The sequence below is a fragment of the Cyprinus carpio genome, chromosome A18, assembly GCF_018340385.1.
Source record: "Cyprinus carpio isolate SPL01 chromosome A18, ASM1834038v1, whole genome shotgun sequence".
NCBI lineage: Eukaryota > Metazoa > Chordata > Actinopteri > Cypriniformes > Cyprinidae > Cyprinus > Cyprinus carpio.
This window is the reverse complement of record NC_056589.1, coordinates 7,008,953-7,033,718: the sequence shown is the minus strand read 5'-3', so window position 1 is coordinate 7,033,718 and position 24,766 is coordinate 7,008,953. Positions and strand designations below refer to the sequence as shown.

Sequence of the window (24,766 nt, the reverse complement as noted above, 5' to 3'; positions counted from 1 at the left end):
AAATGCATCTCATACCATATAAATAATATATAGGCTACACAATATATATATATATATATATATATATATATATATATATATATATATATATATATATATATATATTATATATATATATAAACGGCTGAAATGTTTCGAAATCACTTAGTAATACCCTACCTGATAGAAAAAGGTTGATGGGACTAGTCAGTGGGTATATTTGACAGCTGCTATTACTAAACCTCAGAAACTTGTGTTCTGGAAATAATCCACAAATACTGCAATTTGCCATACTTACAAACTAAAACAAGCACAGACCCGCTTATTATAAGCGGACATGGCAACAATGGGCTAAATCCTCCTACTCGCGCTCCGAGATCGTCAAGCCCCGCCCTTTTCTAACGTCATCCTGATTCGGATCTCTCCTCGCGCTAGTATCAGCTACACTAGAACAGTTCAGGTTGTGGCAGCAGTGCTCGAAGTGCGCCAAACCACGGCATTATTGCCATATTCTGGAGAATCAGTCCGTTTTCTCGGGGAAAAAAATTAATAAAAAATTACTCGGAACGGATTTCACGTCCGTTGAAACATTTCAGCACTCAACAAAAAGAATCTGATAATCCCCAGACTCCCAAACAGACGGAACAGACCGGGACCGTTGGGACTTCTAGGACATATTCTGGTTTCTACTGCGCAAAAAAGTACAGAGAATCTTATTATACATACTTGTATTGTGGAGCAAACGGATCGGATGCATTAAACGCCGCGTTATTCAGGGCACTGTTATTAAGCTTTTGTTTTGAAGGGGTTGAACAGCCGCACTGGATTCAACGCTTGGGATGCGGGATCGCTGAACTTATCTGCTTCTCATCCGCCTCGTCGAGCGGACTTTTCATCTGCAGAATCAGAGAGTCGATGAACATCTTATTCGGGCTTTGGATTTGATCTCGATTCCTGGCTGTAGGCTACTAAACACTTCTGCAGACGTTGCACCGAATGCAGTTTTAGTAACAGCTGACTTTCTGTCGTATCGTGAAGGGTGGACAGAAGTGGATTGTGTTGAAGTTGCATGAATCACCGGATCGCTCTTTGCAGATCGCGACATCAGATCGGATATTTGGCGCAAGGCGTGAAGCGCGATGGCGATGTTGGCGACTTTTTGGATAGTCCTGCTGGTCGCGTTAAACGCTCCAGGTAAGTCCATGAGCTCAACTGAAGGATGTTCCGTTGGTCAAATATGCGCTTTTATCATTCGTCAGTTCAGGCGGCTCTAAAAGTCTCAACAGATCTATGCATGATTCACAACTGTGTAAAGTTAACCTTAACCCTCTGATGATACAGTGTTGCCACAATTAAGATAAATGAACTCGACGTGAGCGCGTGAAAGCATAAGATGCAGGCAGATGGCGATAGTGATGCTGCGCTAGAATATGTGTGCTGCTTGTTAGTTGTGAATTATTGGAAAACTCAGGTGACAGACTATAAGGGAAGAGAAAGATGAGTACATTAGTTTTCAAGAAATAAAGGATATTCATATTTACACATAAAAGTGACTGGGCATCTATCTATCTATCTATCTATCTATCTATATTTGTCGGTATGTCAAATGAGTGGATGGAGACGGATCATGTCACCCGTAGCGATGAATCATTCACGTTACAAACTGATCATGAAATACCTGCTGCTTTTATTATTATAATATTAAACATTTTGTGTCAGGTGTTTACGATTTGAGAATAAATAAATAACCGAACAAATTAAAATATATATCATGGGTCAGCACTGACGTGACGGTTATTTATTTAGTGTCTGGAATTTTATTTTATTTTTTTCAAGACATTAAAAAATACTTCAATAAATGCTGTTCATACAAAACATGACTTGAATGCACCTCTTGGTGTCTGTAAACTATATAAAAATAAAATTTGGCATCATGTTTTATTATTATTTCTTATATAGTTTGTAAATCAGCTTTGTTTGGATATTATTAATACTTGGGGAAACAATCTATATCACCTTTATTTGTTGTCATTGGTCTAACACTGAAAAAAAGCGACCAATTTAACTTATTTTTTTTTTTTTTTTTTTAAACTCAAGTTAATAATTGACTAGAAATGACAGAAATCATTGTGTGAAGTTGTGTCAACAAAACATTAATTTTTAACTTTTATGTTAGCCGCATTGACTCAATGACTCAACATTCTAGTTATTAACATTCTATTATTATTATTATTTTTTTTAAATAACCAATTAGTGCTGTCAAGTGATATGGTTCATACTGTTCTAAGGTGCAGCAGCTATTGTTTTAGTCAAGAATGGGTTACAATTAGTGAACTTTCACTTGGCTGTCAGATTAATGCACTTGCTTTGACTGTGATTGTTATACTGTATGTGTGACTCCTCTGTGATGATCAGAGAAGCTAACCTCTCTCGTTCATCCCCTCTACCTAAATTTTCTTTCCTGTGAAACAAATGCATCACATGGAGTGACACAAAAACCTGTATGAAACACACAGTTCCTCTTTTAAAATCATCCTGTTCCTTTATCAGCAAGATTATTCAATTCCCCAGAGTCCCTGACCAGCGTTAGGTGACTTTTAATAAACTGCTCTTGAGAGTATATTTTCCAATCAATATTGCACTGCTGACCTCTAATGTTGTAAACAAACCGTCTGATGTATTGGCTGGTCTTAAAGCGCATCTCTGGCCTACCCCCAGTGGCTCTATAGAAGAAGCTAAGCCAGTCATAACAGCTGTTTGGGGTCAGCTGAGTGAAAGGCTTATGTTATAACCCTTGAACTTCACTTCTCTGGGTGAATCTTCCCTGTATCATCTCCCTTTTTCACTCTTAAGTGATGGAGGCAAGCCTGAGACTTGATTAAAACATTGAAAAGCAATGACATTTTGCTTCTCAGTGTACTGCTGCTCTTTGTAGTAATAGAATGCTTTGCTAAAAAGATCTGCAAGGCTCACTGAATTCCTCGCCCTTACCATAAGGAGATGATTTTATCACTAAGCTTTGTGTAATATATGGCACCTTGTACAGTTGCAAATATCTTAGCTTGAACATGTTGCCTTTGGCGTGACTCCAGAAACAGAACCACATGGTGGCCAAATGTTTGTGTGTTTCTAAGGCTGCTTTCAGATTCAGTTCCTGTAGACTTTTGTCATGTGATCTAAACTTGCATGGGAAGATGATACAGGATCTAGATCTGGAATTTTGCCCAAGCACAATTGTCGATGGTAGCACACAGTGTTAAAAGAGTCAGCCAATTTGAGCATTTGGTCCTGTGGGTAAGGGATGACTTACCCTTAGAAAGAATTCTTTGGCTTGTGTTTAATAAATGGGAGCATACAAAAAGTTGTAAAGATTCGTTCAGACAAGATCATTGAGCAAACAAACCCAAGCATGCCCTGTTGACAAGACACCTTGCAAATCTAAATGATATACACAACCCGGGCGTACTGAACACATCCCTCTTTGTTCACCTCTGTGCAGTGTTTACTAGACACTTGCCATGCAATTAACAGCTGGAATGGGGGTCTTAGAAGACATCTGGTTATTGTTTCTCCTTCTGAAGCAAAGCAATCACTCAGCATAAATCAACTCTACGTGCACATGTACATGTCAGAGCTAGCAGGGCTGCCCTCTGTCTGCGTTTGCAAACACGTAAAGCTACACTTACAGCTGAATGCTTAACGCTGCTTCAAAGTCGAATAAAATAATGAAGTGTGATGAATTATGTAGATGCACTTCTGCTTGCTGTGATTCGATGCCCAAGGCTCTTCCATTGAAAAGCATGGGCAGAAGTGTCGTGATTTATAATGTTATCTGCTTTGAGATTCACGCCCCCTTTTTTGCCAAGTTGGAACCCGCCAGACTAATCCATTAATAGGGCAATTTGCATCCTGTTGGTTGTAATGCAGCCTGAGTAATCCATCGGGTGTGCTGATTTATTGATAATGCCTGGAATGGCTCAGCACTAGGCCAGATCAATCAAAAGATTGACACTTTATGAACTCACAAGTCTTTTTTAAAATGACTGTTCACCCAAAAAATGAAGATCCTGTCATGATTTACTGATCCTTGTGCCTTTCCGAACATGTACAGCTTACTTTCTTTTTTCGTTCCACATGCAAGTCATGGAGGTTTGGAATGACATGAGGGTGAGTAAATGATTTTGGGTGAACTGTCCCTTTTACTTTGTTTATAGGGCTCTTCCAGGAAAACAGAAAATTCCTACATGCTGCTGTAAAGTACGGTGGATTTCACCAACACATGCTGGGCTGTGATACTCCATGCCCGTGCTGTACAAACAAAGCAAAAAGATGGAAGAGAAGAGTAATGGAACGGATTGTGCCATTTGATAGTGATTACATGACTTACAGCTCTCCCTTTAGAGTAAAACAGCTGCCATACGGATAATTCCTTCTAACCTCCAGTGTTTGGTGAACCATCATTGATTCGTAAATCATAATTTCCTTCTGTGATACCTTTTTAGCAATACCTTTTCTATTTACAGAATGGAAAACTTTTTAATGCTACAGAAAGAAACATTCATCATGGTTTGTCCCAGGAGCACTTCACGGAGGGGCTCTGATCTATACCTTAATTATTTGAACTCACCACAAACATCAATTGTACTAAGAGGGCTGGTTCAAGGTGAAATACCCAGGAAAGTGGTTTGTGAGTGCGTGTCACAATCAGTCGAGTTAATCCGACAGTAGAAAAATGGCTGAATGCCAAAAATGCTTTTTGTGAAGCATTTTCAGCTATTGCATGTACAATATGAAAGGTGGTATATCAGTTAAATTTATATAAACAATATGTGCAATATGCTGCAATTTTTATTTTATTTTTTCATGAAATTCACTTCATGATTGGTGCAAATACAAATGGCAGGTTTCAACACATCAATCAGTTAAAAAAATTGCTGATCAAGAACTGATTCATTTTTTTTTCTTTTCTTTTTTTTAATACAGAGATTTGTAATGCCAATCAAAAATAATAGTAATTTCTTTCATTGTCTTTTCTTTGAAATAATGTGCTGAAATGTTAAAAAATTTATTAGGACGAAAAGTGAATAGGGTCAATTCTGATTTTAGGTCGACTTTACAAACCAGAACGTCACAGAATGGAACAAATACCCTTGGCCTTGTTACCCATGAGGCTCATTTCCACAGAGCATGACAGCTGATTCTGTGCGTTCTGCTCTTTGATCACAAAGTCTTGCCTGATTTGTGTAGAGATGATCCTGTGGTTCATGTAAAAGATCAGGATTATTTTCTTGGCTTGAGGAATCATGTTTGAATTTCGTTTGAAGTGGTTCAATCAAGAGAGAGAAGAAGAACATCTTGTGATACCCCACCCCCCATCCCCCTGCGTGTTTTGATTATCCCATTGACTGTGAAAGCCATATTTGAGTGGCATTTTTAATTTGTGAGTTTTGCCAACACTCTCTAAATTTCTGCGATGAGCAATATCAGATCGCCCAGGGTCTTTAACGGATGTGCACGAGGAAGATCAGAAATTCGTAAAAGAGTTCAGCGAGGGGAAATATACGTTGTTTCCTGCAAAAGCTTGGCTCTCTTTCACATCAAATGGCTTTACGCTTTTCTTTATGTGCAACGACAGGAATTCAGTTATTCACTTTGAGGTCAAAAGATGAGCCTATTAATGTCAGGCTTCTTTGAAGGTCTAAGTGATATACAAGCTGTTGTGACCCCAACAATAGATGGCTTTAATGGCAGACAACTGTGTGTGGGGGTGTAAAACCATGATAATGTTCCATGTTCCACCCATGAGAAACTAGGGTGAATTCAGACAGATGGTTAAACCCCTCAATTGTATTTGCAAATGTGTTGAAAATCAGTTTTTTTCCCCAAGTAAAACATTCATTAATTTTGCATTAGGTTACTTGCTATAACATGATTCCCATACTGTTTTAAACCATTTTCAGTTCACATCAGAATATATTACATAAGTGTGAACTGAAACGGTTTGAGTGAAAGGACCTGATTTTAGCAGTTGCAGTCACACTTTGATGCCGTTTAACACATATAACCGTTTTTCTTTGATGGTGTTTAACAATGAGGTGCATTAAAAAGCCACTTTCTGTTTATTGATTTCATCAGTCAGTGTGCCCATTCATTGAACTGGAGTTTAGTCATGCATTTAAATGATGTAAAATGGCAGCTTTATTTATTTATTATTCTACTAAGAGAATTGTGTTGTTTCTCCCAGTGACCTTGATTTCATATGTTCTATGCAAACTGTGATTGTATTTGATTGAAAAAGGCCTTGTTCAGGATTAAACATTTTCTTTCATGATCTTGTACTGAAATGTAGGCCTAGTTATCAAATGCGTCTGTTTGCTCTATTCAAATGCTGCAGACTTGGCAAAGACGCTGGCTCTATTTTAAAACCTTTGTAGACACGGGTTTAAGATATCATAGGTGAGCTCCCAACACGAAGGCTGTTTCAAAATATAATTATGTTCCCTTTTTAAGAGTTTTTTTTTTTTTTGCTAAAAGGAAGCATCGCACATATACTTTGTGGAGAAGGGACACCCATAATGCATTTTGACCAATATGACAATGTGTAGATTGTGTAGACTATTTTACCCAATTTTTTTGCAGTTAATTATATAGGTATAACCTTGTTAGATGGCAACATGCTAATGGTCAAACTCAGTTGTACATTTAATCTCCCATGCACTTTTATGCAGAGATGTCCCGATCATTCACTTTTGAGGGTCAATTTCAACTAGTATGCTGCCTTAGAAAGCAGCTTCCTATGAGACATTAGTTTTGGAACAGAGCCACTTGTATTGTTATCTGGGTAAATATAGCTTTTAATTACTGCATTGTAAAAAAAAAGTAAGGTGTGATTTACAGGTGAGAGACCAGGTTATCGTGTACCCCTCATCATCAAGCAGCAGTGATCTATGGGGTCTGCCCAGCCATTCCTGAAATTAACAGTGTAGAAAGCTATTAACATGAACCGTAGTCCATAGTGGTGCTCAAAACAGCAGCAGCATACTCAATCCACTCGGCTTCAGTCAGCAGAATACATTGTCTGCACAAATTTAAGATATCACAATAAAAACATCACTTAAAATACGTCACATTAGTTGGCTGTGCTTGTAGTTCTGTGTAATAGTTGTGTCGATGGGTACTTGCCACCAGTCCTCCATCGTAATGAGAATATGGTCGCAAAGGGGATGTTTTAAAGGAGAAAATTACTGTTTGTCAGTGGCGATGCTTTTGAGTTCTTCACATACACTGGAAAAAAGCTGTTTTAGATTTGAAGAGCTGAAAATTATAAAAAGTGCTGTGTGAGGGGTTGCAACACCCTGTTTCCCAAAACTAGATTTCTGTCATTATTGGTAGATCAAGGCAAGACCGGGATTTGGCCAATTTTCCAAGGGATCACACAAACCTTAAAGTTGGAAATGACTGATTTTAACTTTCAAAGCAAATAAAAACATGCATTGTTTTCAAAAATGCATATTGCAGTTTTTATGTATATTTAACATTTAATATATAAAATATAATATGATAATCAGTGTTTATTAAGTTTAATCCATTTAAAATATTAGTATTTATGTTGGAAAAATGTATTCAAGGAGTAGAGATGCATATTACATCTGCTTGCCTTTTTTTATTTTTATTTTTTGGTAAAACTATACATTGTAAAAAAGTTGTAAAATAATCATGTTCAATTCATTGTTATTTGCTGTTTCTTTTTCATATAGATAGATAGATATAACATTAGGTATCTAATATCTATTATATAATGCTTCAAAGAGACCCACAAATGTGACTGTACTCACTGTATATCCAACACTAAAAGATTCTTGTCTGAGGAACTCAGAAACGCAGGTGCTTGTTTTGATGCCATAATAATTTCATCTATGCCACCTCCCGCCTCACTTCCTTTCCCTTTGCTGTTTAGTTGTCTGCGCTGTATTGTGCGTTCTGGGGATGTGGGAGGCTGGGACAGGTCTGTGCGGTATATCCCCTCATATAGATCATTTCCTTTCAGGCTGGTTAAAGCGATTTCCTCAACTCCAAATCCTCATCTTAGTTGGATTAAACATTTTGGGGGAATGAACACTTCCAATGATGGATGAGCATCAACCACAGAAATGCAATTATTCAGAATGTGAATTTCTAGCTCTGAAATGTAATCCAAGTAATAACTTGGCACCATGCAAACTTGATTCTGCAAAATTTGAATAATTTTACTTTCAGACACCTTTGGTTCTGTTTACCCACTAGGCGCGTTGCTTATTGGTGCTTACCTTGTGAAACATTAGCTGTGGAGGTTCTGGTATCCAGGATTTACTTCAAGTAGTTGCTCTCATTTTCAGTTTTGTAATATTTGTTGTATACAAAATGAAACATTTGATTGCTTTGTTGACTATTGCCAGAAACACTTTTCTTGATTAGCTGTTTTCAGATGTTTACAGTTGGCTCATACACAATGATATTGACCCAAATGGTCTACAGTTTCATGTCTTTGAGCTGATTGGCTTGTTGCATGCGCTTGTAATTGCCAGATGGGGATGTGTTCTTATTTGAAGTGGATCTTTTGAAAACCAAAAGCCAGATGAAGCAGGGTCATAAAAGAAGATGTTGATCAGAAGCAGGTGTCTCCCAAAGGGTCATGGAGCTTGTAAGGGTGAAAAACCTGCAGAACTCATCAACCAAACCTCAATAAGTGCTGCTTAACCCCAAGAGGTCACAGGGAAGTCTTTTATTGCATGTCTGTTTGTCTGTCCTCCTTGGAGAGACACAGTCATAACTGTCTGACAATGACACATGGCACTGCGTTTGGCGGGGGCTGCTCACCGGATGGAGTTCTGCTGTGAAAGTGATTATACAGACATTTGGGTTGGATGGTTAAACATTAGCATGCAGATGAGAGCTCCATCCAATTCCCTTGGAGTAGCTGGGTTTATTCGGTACTGGGGTGATGCATGGAAAGCCGCCCAGAGCTAAGCAAGAACAGTGAGAGTGACAGCCAAATAATATTACTATGGTGAATTTACCTCATGGACGACTGCTAGCAACCCCTGCAGACTGTTAAAGCAGCATTTGAAATGCTGGTTGGAACTCCAGTGTTTTGCACAGTGGAAATTTTGATGCAAGCGCAATTACTTTTTGTACCTTATTAATATGGGATTGTCATTTTCACATTTTTTTTTTTTTTCAGCACAAAAACCTGCATCTTATTCCCTAACCACCCACAATAAAGTTGAAATGATGTCTTTGCTTGTGAAGCATCATTGTCATTTGTCACAGTGTGTATTATTAGGTTCTTTTTCAGTCAGAATTGTGAGATATAAACACAGAATTGTGAGATTTGAATGTTTTTTTTTTTTTATTATTATTCTGTAAAGGAAACAGGCTGCCATATTTATCCACTTTTGGCATTTGAAAGTCTCAAATTGAGCATTGCAGTAAAGTATGCCAGACTATCATAGTCTGCTGAATCCTGCATTTACAATCAGCTTGCAAGATGGGAAATTGCCATGTGCAAGCTGTGTGCCTTGTGATTTGCATATTTTGCATGTGCAAAACAACAACAACAACAGCACTGAATATTTTTTTTTTTTTTTTTTTTTAACCAAGAGTTCTCCTGAAAAGTATCTTGGTGATACATAAATGGTTTTATTTAAAAAAGCTTTCCACTTTTGTAATGCAAACATGTTGCATCCGCAGGACTTCTGCCATTGTTTTTCGGCTGAGTCTGTAGTGCACATTTAGGCGGTGCTGTGTGGCTCTGTCTAGATGTGGCGTAGCCGCTCAATGGTGAATTAAACATGAGTGAGAGCTCCTGATCTAAATAATGGAGTGGATGTGACAGCACAGAGTGTTTCTGAACTTCACAGCTGACTGCACAAATAACACTAAAAACAGAGTAAGTGCTAAATTAACTCACATGCACACACGCGCACACAAGCGCTTACTCTTTCTCTTTGTTTGTGGAGGGTCTTTAAGTAGGTCCGTGAAGTGTGTTAATTGGAATGGGGTTTCAGCATCAGACTAACCTGAAAGTGACTCGGTGTCCTTCGCGTGAGTGTGTTTTTAACGTCTCAGTGCCGAACATATTTGTCTGCATGCACCTGCGACCACCACTGGTACACATACTTGTTTTCCAGGTCCCTGATCACACAAACCTCTCCCTCCCATCCGTCCAAATGGAGTTCTTGTTTTATCTGCAAAGCGCAGCTGCAATTTTCTGCTTCAAACCTTTGAAAATCCCATTTTGTTTTGAGTCAAAATGCCTGAATCAGCTGACTAAAGGAAAAGGGAATCAATAAATGGTAGCCAATCTTGCTTGTGCTGTTCTGATTTGGTATTAATCTGATTTAGCGATTCTCATCTCGATTTAGAGATTAAATAGTTAAGCCCACCCATCCTCCCACCCTTGGTTTTCCACTCACTGAACAGATACTTCAGCTGTATTACTGCAGTGTTTCCCCTCCTCCTTCTGTTGTCTTTACTTATGTTCTCTTCTTTTTCTTGCAGAATTTCCAGAATTGGCTCCTTTTCAATTTATGAGTAGGAATTTGAATTAAATTGGCCACAGGATGATGAATTAGAATGACTGACTGGAAACAGAATTACAGTTGAATTAACAGTCACTCAAAAGGAATTTCATTAGTCCAGTATTAACGAGTTAATTCTGATTAATTATGGCTATTTATTCTCTGAAATGCAGAATATATTAGACCACTATTAGATTATTTTTAATACATTTTATTCATGGCAAATTATATTACTAACATAACAAGAAGGGTTTTTTATTATTAGTATTTATTTATACATTTGTTTTTATTTATTTATTTATTTATTATTCAGATTTTCAGTTCAGCATCATGTTTACTCAGTCATTTCAAATTCAAGAATTGAATTTGAATTCTCAGTGCATTCTCTATTCAATTCTGAATGGTTCACAACCCCGGCTGTGTCATCCATGGGTCAGCTCATTAGGATTCCTCATTTAAATGGAATCCTCTCAGAGGTCGGCCTAAATAATCCCTCCATTTCTCTCTCTGTTCTGTCTGTCGCTATCATCTCTCTCTCTCTACATGAAAGTCTGAACTTTGCTCAAACTCATGGTCTTCACAAGATTTGATGGTATGGGGTGTCAGGCCGCCCATGGCTAGTAAATGACTAATCTAGGTCACTGCGTCCACTGCTGTTAACTTCTGATTAAAAAATAAATACATCAAAAAATTGTATACACTTGTCTTTCATGTCTGAAAGTCTTTAGTCATGCTGCTAGCATGAAGACCACAGATTTATTAAAAAAATAAAGTCCACTTAAATTAGATCAGCATTATCAGTTAAAATGATTTTAGGTTCTATATATGTATATATAATAAATTAGGGGTACAAGATATGACAAGTGATTATAGCAGCATTTTTTTATAATCTGATTAGGACAAAATTAGAAGCAGATAACATTCTGCTTTATATTCCTTTCAAACAGTATTCTCTCTTTCTGTGCCAAAAGAACTGAAAAGTGATCCATCATTGCTAATGTACCTTATATTGTTTTGATTTTAATTGAAACATGATATTGTAGATGAGAACTTGAGTTTGAATGCGGTTCAATTTAAAAAAAAAAGGCAAATCAGGGTACAATAATATGATTTTATATATTTATTTGACATTTTAAAAAAGTGTACAAATCATATAATATAGTCAAACTAATTTAGTATCATAATACATTAATCAGAATTATAATTATTGTATATGTTTGTAATTTATATCATAAAATTAAGGTTTAGGTTTACAAAGGGCATTTGTAAAGGTTTACAAATTTCCAATAAAAAGTAAAAAAACAAATATCATTGTATATTTATCTGTACTGGACAGATTTTGGTATCACAAATATATATATATATATATTTCTATGGAGTGTAGGAGAGCTTTATAGCTGTCAATCAAATGCCTATGTAAGGGTTTATGTTGAGTCGTTATCAATATATATATATATATATTTCTATGGAGTGTAGGAGAGCTTTATAGCTGTCAATCAAATGCCTATGTAAGGGTTTATGTTGAGTCGTTATCAAGTCTTCCACTTCACAGGCTCCATATGAGATAAACCAGTGAGGGCTCTGCTGAGAGGCATCCAGCTGGGGTAATGGTGTCACGGTAGAGAAATGGGGCGGTTAGTCAGAGCACTGATCTGGGATTGAGCGATTGGATAATTCCAGGCCTTCCGTTAAAATCCCGTGTATGCCTCTGAAATAAAGTAGATCAGATTTTTACACATGTGCACACACAGGCCCCTCAGACTGAACAAGTCAGTTTACTACAGGCAGCTGGGCTGATGTGCCTCAATTAAAAGAGACATGCACTGGTGATTACTGGCCTGCGCAAAAGCGCCAGTCAGGGGAATAGAGAGGAGGAATTCTGTGAAAATGACCGCAGTTTTCCTGCCTGTTTTGACTCCAAGGGGACTGTAAGTCTACATGTCCTGTATTGGATGGATTTGTGAGTGTGTGTGTATGTTTGTGTGTATGTGTGTGTGTGTGTGTGTGTGTGTGTGTGTGTGTGTGTGTGTGTGTGTGTGTGTGTGTGTGTGAGAGATTGGCAAACAAAATATCGGATGAAGGGAAGACAAGGACTGGAGTTGCTAAGCAGATCTAGTATCTAGATCTAGATTCAGTCTATTGATTGCTTTTCATGGGGTGTACATTAAATGAAAAGTACTTTTGAATCGATCATTTTCATTTTTAATTTGGAATTTGATCAACCAAAACATAACAAATAAGTCAAGCATCAATGGAAAAACGCTTAAATTGTAGTCAGATTCAAAACAGTAATGCATTATAAATGAATCTAATAAACCATGTTTGAAGGGGCTGTAAAATAGCGACATATGCATGAAACAGTGATTATATTAATGTGTCGATAGTATAGTTTGAAGCTCTTTTCAAGTTATGAATTGCACAGATGGGCAGAGAGACACAACGAGCGTGTGTTTGTTGGATGAAATGTTTCCCTTTTTTGATGAGTTTTGATAGTTACTTGTTTAATATTCCAGGCTGCAGACTTGTTGAGAGTGCACGCCATTGTTCAAAGCAAGAATATAGCTGTAGTAAGAAAGGGAGGGGAAATGGGTCTGCTTTAGGAAAAAAAAAAAACAGGCTTTAGTTATCCTGCTTGACAGTGTGTGTCCGCTCCCATTGTGTCCCGCTAAGACTCTACACTGACTCAGGCGAGCGCTCAGATAGAAATACCTAAGATCAATACCTTCTCAGTTATCTCCAACTGCTCTGAAATCCCAAACCAGCTACTGATTGAGATGTAAAATTTGGAGGTGAGGGAATTTTCTCGCCAACATCTGCTATGACCAAAGATACATATACTTATTTATTGGAAGGCTGTCTTTTTGCATTACTAGCTCAGAATTGGAGAAAACTTTAATTCATGCTGAAAATGTTCTGATTGGCTGGACAGGTAGAGATATAGACAGTTGCAGAGTGAAAGAAGAAGATAAACTGAGAGATGGCTTGCTGTTTTGGCATTGATTCAGTGCTGGCCTTGCAGGCACTGATGCCAGAGTAACTAATGCAGTCTGATATTGAATCACCAGTTTCAGGCATGGCTGCACAGCTCCATGTCGCTGCTTCATTTGAAGAGGAAAAAATTCAGCCCAAATGCACCCACAAATCTGCCACCATTCTAGCACTTTCTGTGTTTCACATGTCTGTGGTTAGTGGGTTCACATCACATTTCACCTTATTGTGTATGTGTGGTGTTTAGTATAGGTGTCAGTGTAGCTCTGCAAAAAACTTGTTTGGAACACTCCAATTTTTTTATATCATACAATTAAAAACCTTTATGCAAAGTGCTCCTATGATGCCTCAAAATGCTGTTCACGTAGGCAGCTCACTAGATTGTGCAACAAAACTTATGAGTGTAAGTGACAGATGGAAAAAAAAAATAGAAAGAAAATGATAAGAGAGCAAACCTTATATATTTCATCCTTTCTTGTGGTAGAGAAGGGATAGACAGAGGGTGAGAAAGAATGGAGAGAGGTGTTAAAAAATGAGGGAAGAATATAGCCACACTAATGGATCAGTCTCCCGATATGTTCCACTGCACAAGTCATTGCCCCAACACAGTCATTTGCCCCAGGCAGTTCTTACTCTTGGCCCAGGGGTGACTCTTTGTCCCTGAGTGCATTATAAAGCCTGCTGCCTCACCTGTGATTAAATCACGTGAGTGCCACCTGTAACAGGGTGTGGTTCCTTTCTCTCACAATAATAGTGCATGTCCCCAGTGTCTCAGACAGCAGTGTGCATTGACATGAAAAGCCCTGAAAGGTGAATGTGGTTTGTAGATAAATGCCCCTAGTTAGAGAGGTGCCTTCGTCATATTGCTAGAATCACAATGACTCATGTTTGTTTATAAAATTGATAATCCACATTATAAGTGTGTGGTTATATGTGCAGTATAGTACATTTCCGTGCATCGGGGTGGCCTATGTATGATAATTTCTGGTAAACAAAAGGTTGTATGCAATTGTCATGGTTGTAGTCATTATTGGTAACCCATAAGGTTGCTGGATCAATCTCCTTGCGAGGAAGACCATGCACTATCACCTTTGTGCTCATGAGCAAGGCACTTAACTCCAGTTTGCTCTGTGGGGGTTGTTTCTGCAACCAATTCCAGGTGACGTGACTTTACATGAAAGTCATGGAAACAAACTCTGACATTGTAGTGACAAAGACTCTAAATTCATGCTTGCATCTACACAGGTAGGGGATTGACAGTCCTAGAGTAGATCCACCAGGTATGGTTCCTCTCCCTAAATATAAGCCAAAGACACAATACTCTCCCACCTCCAGAACCCTTTCACCTCATTCTCACAGTGGATCCACCCTTACCCCTCCCTTTCACACCTCCTGAGAGCCACTGTGCCAGGAGAGCTGAATGGGAGGTTAATCTCTGGCTCATTTCTTGAGGCGTTGCGCGGTTGGTTTAGCTATGGCATCAGCCAGTATGGAATACATAAAAAGCTGCGGAGCCAGTTAATGTGGGAAGCCAAGTCCTTGTTGTGCTTCAGTCTGTGCCAAAATATATATCTGGCTAGGGAGAAGGAGGAGCATTTTCTCATACAAGCTAAATAATCAACCTCCCAATAACATGCACATAGCCAGAGACAATGTAGCACCCTGTGATGCCTACAGAAGTGTGGCTTCTGCTTCAATTCTTCCAGCAGACTCTGTGGAGGTTAAAAAGAGTAAGAGGCAACGTTTTCCTTGCCATGGAGAGCTTTGGTGCTGCTACCGTTTGCCTTTCTCCAAATCCAAATAATTAATTTGTTCTCTCACTGCTGTTGTTTGTCTACCCACAGTTGATGGACTGAACTGCTATTTGGTCTGGATTTTCTGCTAGGAGCCTAGATACTCTGCTCAGGAAAGGGAAAATCGAATCTCATGATGAAAATTAAGGAATAAAAAAGGAACTCAATACAGTGCCCCATACTGTTCCTATGACTGCAAGAAAAAACATGAAGGTCTTGGATGTGACCCATCCATGCTGCCAAGGTCTAAGGTGCGCTGTAAAATGACTTAAAGTTAAACGTTTCCTTGGTTAATTCATGGAAAACGGATTAGAAGGGGGGATGGGAGGGCTGATCTACAGGCATGATCTGTAGGGAATGTACTAGGGGTGCTAGGGGAGTGTTATAGCTCTTTGTGAACGCCCTTTCCAGGGTTGACTGCAGTTTATGCTAAGATCGTCTTTCTGACCCAAACAATGTTGCTAAGTGGCAAGGGACTTCTAGTTGGATGAAGAACTGTTTAGTCTATTTTTTCCTGTGTCATAAATTTTTTTCTCTTTCACTATTTTTTTTTTCTGTCTTTCCCCTTGTTTCTCATCTGGGTTGTTTGGACCACAAAACCTCTTAAAGTTCCTTTAGCAAACACTTGATCTCTGCCACATGTTTTAGCAATATGAATAAATTTATGGATTCATAAAATGATTTGGTCATTAAACTGGCATGTTATTGTTGTTTAATCTCAGGTTTAGCCAGAGGGAGAGCTTTTGTCCCTACCATTTGTGAATTAACAACTACTAGAAGAAGTAAAAAAAATATATATATATATATAATTGTGGAGGCTGTGCCAGGATGCTGCTCTTGTGGAAGTAATCATGTGGAGTTAAGATTTAGGGGGCGGGGAAGAAGTGGAAAGTGTTAATCCAATTGGCTGGGATTTGGTAGCCTTATTTTCTTGACTAGGGCTCCTGACATTGGACGTTATCAATAGATACTCTCTATATTTTGGGGGGGGGGATAAGTTGTCAGTGCTTTTTCTCCAGTAGGATCTAAAGCTTTTAAGCCCTGCCTCCGTGAGGCGAGGGGGATGGATATGGCATTTGTTTTTGTTAAGGGAATGGAGAGCTCAAAGAATGACGGATGCAGTGATGTGTGCACAGACCAACACGTCAATCTGTTTATAAGTATGTAAGCGTGTACGTGTGTTTGTACTGTGGACGTGCAGCAGAGTAGAGTCAGACATGCTCCCCTTGATCCTGACCCACTTTCTCCATCTCTCTCTCTGTCTCTCTGTCTCTCTACTCTGTGCTTTTCCCCTCTTTAATTGCTGCTCAGCACACTGAGGCCATCTGTTCAGCCAGGGCCAGTCACCATGGAGTTGCTGGGAGGCTTTTCGGATTTGTGACGGCACTGACCAACGGGGAAATAGGGGTCAGGGGTGTGGAGTATGCAGCAATTATTGGGGAACTAGAACTGTGCCACGACAGTGCCATGCCTGGAATTGGCCGACGGACATACATAACCATCCTCTACTGCTGTTAGCCATTAGCACATTAGTATCCACATAAATAAACATAGCCGTGGTCCTGTAGCTTAAACTGATGGTTAACGTGAACCACATTAGTAAGAAGCTACTCAAAATTTTAAGTTCAACTACAGTCGAGCTATGCATTTCCTGAAGTACTTAATTATTGAAGTACTTAGTTATTTACCTGTATTCTTCACAGAGCAACAAGGATGATAATATCTGTCGATGTTAAACATCTAAACAAACCAACACATTCAAATTAATCAGTTTGTTAGTTCAGATGATTGGTGGATTAAAATTGCTTGTTATTCCTGGAAAAGCTACGCTGTTTGGTAATTAAGTTAAGTTAAGTTATTAACAACACTTTTAAGTTACTTACATCCCAAAACTAATAACATATAACTATTAACATAAACATATAAAATAGTTTTATGTTTGTTGTTTGGAAAAGCAGTATCTTCATTTTTGCTGGGCTTTCTATGGTGAAAAGCAATGACAAGACAAGATGTGAAGTCTAAACCTGATTACAATCATTATTAGTGATGTTCAAATAGCAATTTAATAATTTCCGATAATCAGATTTTTACTGCATCCCTCAAGGTTTAAAACTGATTTAAGAAAAATATTAAGAAATCTTTGGAGACGTACTGTGTCATGTTGTTCCACTCTTCTAACCAAATTCATTGCAGAACATATTAATCATTCCTGCCCAGGATCTTTGACCACATAGTTCAAACATCAGGATTTACTTCTCTAATCCACAATCATTTCAAAAGATGTAATTCCTGCATAAAGGAAGACATTAGGTTGACCAACCACACAGAGATATTTTTGTCGGGCTTATCAAGGCAGCTTATACTTTTACCAACCACATCATGAATAGTTCTTTATTTCATGGACAATACCGACTGAAGGGCAGTGATTTCTAAACCATGTGATGTGTTTATTAAGGGTCAGTGATATCGTTTGCTTGTTTGTAGTCTTGTTTGTAGTCTTGTTTGAGGTTTAATGAGATCGTCTGAACTGGGTGCGTGGAGATTAAATCGGTCCCTTGTATTAAGATGCCTGTGTGTTTTTGTATTGCTTTTTTTCTTTAATTGCCTCTCAGTGACATGCATCACTGGAGTGAGGTGTTAAATAATACACTCTCAGTTAATACTCTCCCGCAGTTTAGTCTTCCCTGCAAGTCAGAGTTGCACGTCACTGTGAAGGAGCAGCAGGAAAGTATTAGCCTCATGTCCCCTGCTGCCATGAAATATTCGGAACATTCTCCAGTGACTCTCCCGTTGCTTGCTTTTCTCACTTTCAGCTGCTTTCAGCTTTTGATCTATGCCATTTGCACACTCAACAATTGTGTGTGCTCGGTTGTGCACATGGCTCGTGTTCATGCGAATCCCCTACAAGTAATGATGGCTGTCTTCCTGGAAGCATGTCTTCCTCATGGAATTTTGGATGCATGAAATGAAATACCGAGCTTTAGATGATGGATTTGAGTTGCACATAAATCAGTATGTGTGTGCGTGTTATATTTTTACACCATTCAGTTACTCCATGTTTTCTTTCCTCCTGTATTATGGGAGTTGGAATCTATGTAACAGACAACTGATCTCCTTATTGACTATTCACATTGTATGCAGACTTGTGACTACTGATCAAGCTTCCGGAGCATTTCTTCCTGTTTTTCTGGGCAATTCTGCCATTTGAAGCCAATTCTGATCTCAATGCCAATGTTTACTATTGGGTTATATAAGCTTCCTAATTCTTCCTTCCTACTACCTACAGGGCCTGTCAAAGCACCCTGTCTTTAACGTCAGTCACCATATACATCAGCCAAAGATTGTCAGCACCATATAACCCTTCACTCTCATTGTTCACTAAGAGAGCAGGTAGGAACAGAGTCTGTCAGAGGAAACAAGACAGTTTTGTCAGTTTCCCACAAGAAAGGTAACAATATTTGATCCTGGTGATGGTGGAGCATCTCCATGGTGCTTTTTATGTGAATGTTCACAAGACCTCTGATAATATGTTGTTGCGGAACATTTATGCTGATTGATTCACATGTTTTTTTGATTGGTTTTACAGACTAAGGCACCATTCTGCTTGTTCTCATGAATGCAAAGGAATTTGGCATCACAGGATGGAATTCAGTTTTTACATGTACATGTACATTATACCTTGTATATTTATTGAGCCTATAGTTTTAAAGCACATCCTTTCCACTTAAGTGCCAGAACCAGTTGTGTTCATTATGTTTTATTCCACCTGCGTAGCACAAGAATTCCAGATGTTTCTGCCCAAGAGTAAGTGTATGTGTGCATATGTTTGTTTGGACTTTTTAAACTCACTTGAATTAAACTTCTTGTTGTACACATTTCAGCAGTGTTTCGCTGAGCTGGCTATGTGTAATGGTTTCAGAGCTGAAGCAGAGATTGAGAGAATTGCAACCGCCGGCCCATTGCCCAGCTCTTGATTGCTTGTTGATCTGGGGCCATGTTGAAACGTTGCTCTAATTTACGGGGTACTCTGGAGAATTTGCTGACTCTGCAGTTGTGTGATCCTGATTTGATACAATGTTTGTGTGTGTCTGTGTGACTGGATGAGTGAGTAAGTGTGGGTGTACATGGGCTGGGATTTGTTTAATGCATTCTCCTTAACCGCATGTGAGGAAAATTTAATTGCTCAATGTTTACTTTGTCACAGCTCAAGATATTTTATGCAGTTCTCGATTAAGTGTTAAAGTATCAAGTGAGTTTCAGAGGTGTCTATTGAAATTCCCTAGTGGAAATAAAATTAGAAACGATGTCACTTGCTGATATACTGTGAAATTCTAGAGTTATAAAACTAATGTGGATCATTTAATCTTAGGGTGTATTCACACCTGTCTTCTTTGGTTCGATTGAAACGAACTCTGGTTCGTTTCCCCCTTTGGTGCGGATCTTTTTGGCAGATGTGAATACAGCAATCGCACTCTGGTGCATGCCAAACAACCGAACCGAGACCCAGCTGAAGAGGTGGTCTCGGTTCGGTTCCAAACAAACTCTGGTACGGTTCGTTTAAGGTGTGAATATGATCCGACCTCGATCCAAACCAACTGCAGAAAGCACTGCGCCTTTTGAGTTAACAGTCTGGAGAAGACGCATAAAAATGCAGATGTGTTCAGCTAGTTCAGCGAAAGGATGAAGGAGAGGGGATTTGAGCAGTCTCCCACAAATCACGTTGAGTGGTTTCTTCCCCATAGAAGTACATTATAAGGAAACATAACGTGGTTTAACATACCTTAACAACGACCGGGGAAAACCAAACTTCTGTCAGATTTGCCAGTGCCATGGTCAGTATGCCATGGTACCAAAAAATAAAAATCACTGTTTTTTTTTTTTTTTATATATACCTAATCCGTCTTCTGCCAGTGCCATGGTCAGTATGCCATGGTAGGCACACATAAGAGCATGCTCTCTCCGCCGGAACCGTCTTGCAGCACTTCTTAGTCTTCGCAAAATCCTTGTTACAACATCATATAGATGACATTGTCATCTGTCTGATGTTCATAAGTGACTTCATATTGCGTTTGTAGCTAATAACAGAAAATCAGTAAAATAATAAGAATTGCACTACGCAAAATCTCCATGATTAGCCTGTTTTCGAACTTCCTGATTTTCCCTGCTTGAGAATTTCTGTCCAATGAATGGATGACCTTAGCACACGTGTGGTTTTGTTTACAATTTTTGGTTCACTTGCAAAAAGGGCAGTGTGAAAGCGAACTGCACCAAACCAAAAAAAATAAAAAATCAACATTGTATTTGGTCCGGACCAAAGCAAGTGAACTAGCAGACTTTCCTGGTGTGAATACACCCTTAGATGAATCTGATGAAAAATCTTTGAGTTGATATATATACAAATTTTTTTTATTTTTATTTTTTGTAATTGGCTGAGCTGGTCATTCGCTGATGCTGATCACTCAAAATGGCCAAATATCATCCAAATGATCTCCTGGCTGATATGTTGATCCATCACTACCATCCATGGTTGCGTCAAATCATAAAATATGGGCAACATGTGGATATTTCACATAAAAAAAAACAAGTCTACCTGTCCTCTGTGAGATCTTTTAGTTCTTGTTATGTATGAGAACTGCCTCTCTATCTTTTTCTCTGGCCTGGGAGGTCCTATGGGAACAGAATGGAGATGCATTAAGCCACTCACTGTATTTACTTGGTGCTGGATTGATGCTGATGGGCGGGGGCAGCCCCGGAGCTGCGAAATGGGAGATTGATCAGGACTGAATTCGTGTCAGGGGAGTCATCCACAACTGCTTTTCACGCATCCAGGCTGGAAAATCCATCATTCAAGAAGCCCCACGCCAGTCCTGACAGCCCACACTTACCACACAGATTAATCAGATATCAGCAGTGGAGCCAGGATACATGGTCAGCGCTATATGATAAGAGTGCTTTCTTGACAAAAACACTGTGTTTGTCAGATTTCTTGGAAAATGACAGATCATCACCCACACTGTGACTTGAACGTGTGTGTACGTGTCTGTGTAAACTGAGAGCTTGATAAGCACAGGAGAATAACGCAGCATTATTCGTTGCCACAAGCGTGTTTCTGTTCTTTGCATATGCACAGGTGCGAACGGAAGGAAGCACTAGAGGTGTTACAAATCAAGAGGAATTGCAAAGCTGCAACTACAATACATATCATAGGAGATTAAACTGTCCCTTGAAGCATTTATTTCACCTAAATGAAGAGCCGTATTGGGTTTCCTTTCAGTACGATGTCAATATAATACAACTTATGCCATGCATCTTTGTGAGTGTCTGTTACAGAATCTGTATTCATCAGGAATGGCTGCAGACATACTGAAGCATCTCTGTTTTGATGTTAGAACCTGTTATTATCAAAAAGTGAATTGAACAGCAGAAAAATACAAGTTAAATCAATTCTTTTGGAGAAAAGTTACTCATTATGTGACCTTTGAGCAGGTGGAATAAAAAGTTTTATCCATTTTAACCATTGTGTTTCCATCCAAATGTGACTGTATTGTGATGTATACCATTACCGTAATGTAAAATTGCTTATTATGTATGATCATGATAATGCATGATGTGAGATGTATCACCCACCCCCTTTTATAGGTGAATTTATCAAATTATTCTGCATTAATAATTGAGTGGAAAGAGAGAGCGAGAGAAGCAACATTCGGTATATTCCAGCTGCACTCTTTATCTACCATTACAAAGATGGTTTTGCCATCCTCTTCCAGAGTAAGAGTCGGCTTTTTCCAACAGATAGCAATTCCATTTTGCAGTGAAAAGCCCGCCCAGCTGCTAGGAAAAGAGATAAACTGTCATTAAATGCCACTTTATATTTGAATTAAATTCATTTCAAGTTCTGTTTGGGGTATGATAGTGCCTCAAACGCTTTTGTTACCTCTTATTTTCTTTATGTGTTTGCAAATTGGAAATAATAACTACAGAAGAGCTTATTCAGATGCCGGATTTGAGAATTATAACTCTGCATAAACAAGAAAAATCAGGATCAAAGCCATTTTGGTCTAAATCCATAATGCTGCTGTAACACTCTCTGGCGTTTTGGACATATGATCTTATTTAGATCTTCTCATTGAGATATTTAAGGTCCTCTTTTGGTTTGGCTTTGCCAAATGTCTGGTCATTTGACTTGTCTGCTGAGATGCTTTGCTTCCAGATCTGGCTGCCATCTCTTTACGGACTGCTTTATTTAGTAGACATGCATTTATTAGCGGTGTCTGCAATTGCCATTTTGTCTTCCACACCTGACATGAAAAAGTGGATTTACGGTTTATATTTATAGGGAAATGGTGCAGTGAGAGTCCACTGGCCGTTTATCAGTGCTACGACGACTTGCAAAGGCTGATTACATGCAACTGACTCAAGGTTCCTAGGAAAGAGGGCCGCTGATTAAACCGCAAACGGGTGAAAGGTTGCACAGGACACAGGGAAATACTCCCCCTCAAAATGAAAATAAAAAAAATATCTCTTATATCTCTCTCTTCCCTCCCCAAACATACATAAATAAATGAAATGCAGCATGATTTCGCAGCTACAAATCTGTTACATTTTATACCCTAATCATCGCTAAGGACATTCGTCTACCCGGTGGACAGAATCCACTTTACCCTGCCTCGGTTTGTTTTGGTTCAGTTCTCTAGAGTATGACAGCACATGATGTATATTTAGCCGCTCGGACTGCGCTTTGTCCTCAGTCGCAGCTCGGTGTGTTGCAATACTGAATGGCTTACAGCAAACTCGGATGGTGCTGTATGTCCAGCCCCAAAGCATCACAGAAGGGATGCTCTGTGTGCTGGAGGGGGGTCACGTGTTGACCCCTTTGTGCGCACGAGTACATGCTCGAAAGAAGCATGCTCACTGCACATCGACCATCCCCTCGCTGCCTCAGATTAAGGCCACTCCCCCCAGCTGCCACGCTCAGACTGAACTCAGCACATAAAGCTAATTGATTGATTTGCTTGAATATCTTATTCGGAGATGTCCCCATCCCTGCTCAGAGCCGCCAGGAGAGAGGAAAGGATGAAAAAAAAAGAAAGGGTTTAATATTTTCATCCCTGGGAAGGAGCTGCCACAATTCATTACTATACTTCATTGCCAACACCCCCGCAGTTATTTTTCGCACTAAGCGCGGCGCACAGGGTCGCTGTGCTTCAATATGGTAAGAAACAGGGAGAGAGGACAAGTAGAGCACATGGACAGTGGTAATGACAAAAGCACATTGCTCCTAAGTCAACACAAAGGTTAATAGTTTTTGCAGCCTACTGCAAGCTGCCCTCCATGTGTTTAGATAAGCCATTGATGACCCCTTCGTTTGACTACGACCCCCTACATTTGGTCAAAGGTTGTTCTATGACTTGACCATACGGTGGTAACATTTTCTCGACTTCACCTCCATTCCAGTGGGATTTCCAGTTGGTTCAAAGCCTCTGAGTGTTGCATTAACTGAACCAACCCCTGTCACTTGATTTGATCAGGACTTGAAGTAAATGCCAGCAATGGAGCCAAAAGTGTGAGCACATCCTTTCCACTTAAGGTTCTTTTCTTAGCACTAGCAGGTGTGGAGATGACCACTTGGCATGTAGGGGGCATTTGACACTTTCTCTCAATTCATTTCTGGAGGTGAAATAAACAGAAGAGCTTTCAGAACTTGACTTATTTCTATCAGAATTGAATTTGAATTGTTTGTTGTGCTCCTCAAAACAGTATGAAAGCATTTTTGCGGTCAGGATTATTAAATGGGAGCCTGTCGCAGATTCTACCTCCTCGAAGAGCTCTCAGAATTTGGTTTTTATGTGATTCTTCATCTCCAAATTGAGTTTTCCTTCTGTTTGTGATGCCGTGAGTCAGTGGGAATGGATTAAAATGATGCAGCATCTCTAGAGATAGTGTTTTCATTTCATCGCCACTGCTTCCTGCATCAGGGAATGGAATGGCCTGTATTTGATGGCATGTATGTGATAAGATATTACATGATGTATTTTGCCAAGGTCAAAGTTGCACTTGAGATGCATTGAGTTTTTCCCCAAACCCCATCCATGAGTTCTTGAGGTTCCTTTTATTCTCTTTAGTTTTTATAAAGAGAGCCTAAATTGAATTTACAATGATGAATTGTGTAGTAATGCATAAGTAAATGCATTAAAAACAAATCAATCAATCAGTCTTTTGTGCAACAATGCTGCTTTCTTAATATATATAACAGAATGCATTTCACACTGTGCTGCCATTACAGCAATACCCTGCAAATAATTTTCATCTTACCTCTAATCCGACAGCTTATCAGAGCGTAGCTGTCATAGTTCATTACTTTTCCATCTATTGCTGTAATCTTTCACCTCATGTGGGTGAACCCTGCTGTCTATAATGCGTGTGGAGAGCTATTGCAACGCATGTAAG

The 24,766-nt window shown here is 39.1% G+C and overlaps 1 protein-coding gene across 5 annotated transcripts in view; it reads left to right on the top strand.

The window, feature by feature from the left end:
• Nucleotides 1-395: 395 nt before the first annotated feature.
• LOC109110339 (nectin-1-like) overlaps nt 396-24,766 on the top strand; it is a 210,045-nt gene continuing 185,674 nt past the window's right edge. For 3 of the 5 annotated variants that reach the window (XM_042774918.1, XM_042774917.1, XM_042774919.1), the window contains exon 1: nt 396-1,173. In XM_042774918.1, the coding sequence (XP_042630852.1) occupies nt 1,119-1,173 (55 nt within the window). In that variant the 5' untranslated portion in view covers nt 396-1,118. The remainder of the gene's footprint in view (nt 1,174-24,766) is intronic. The other 2 variants (XM_042774921.1, XM_042774920.1) reach the window with 2 other exon arrangements.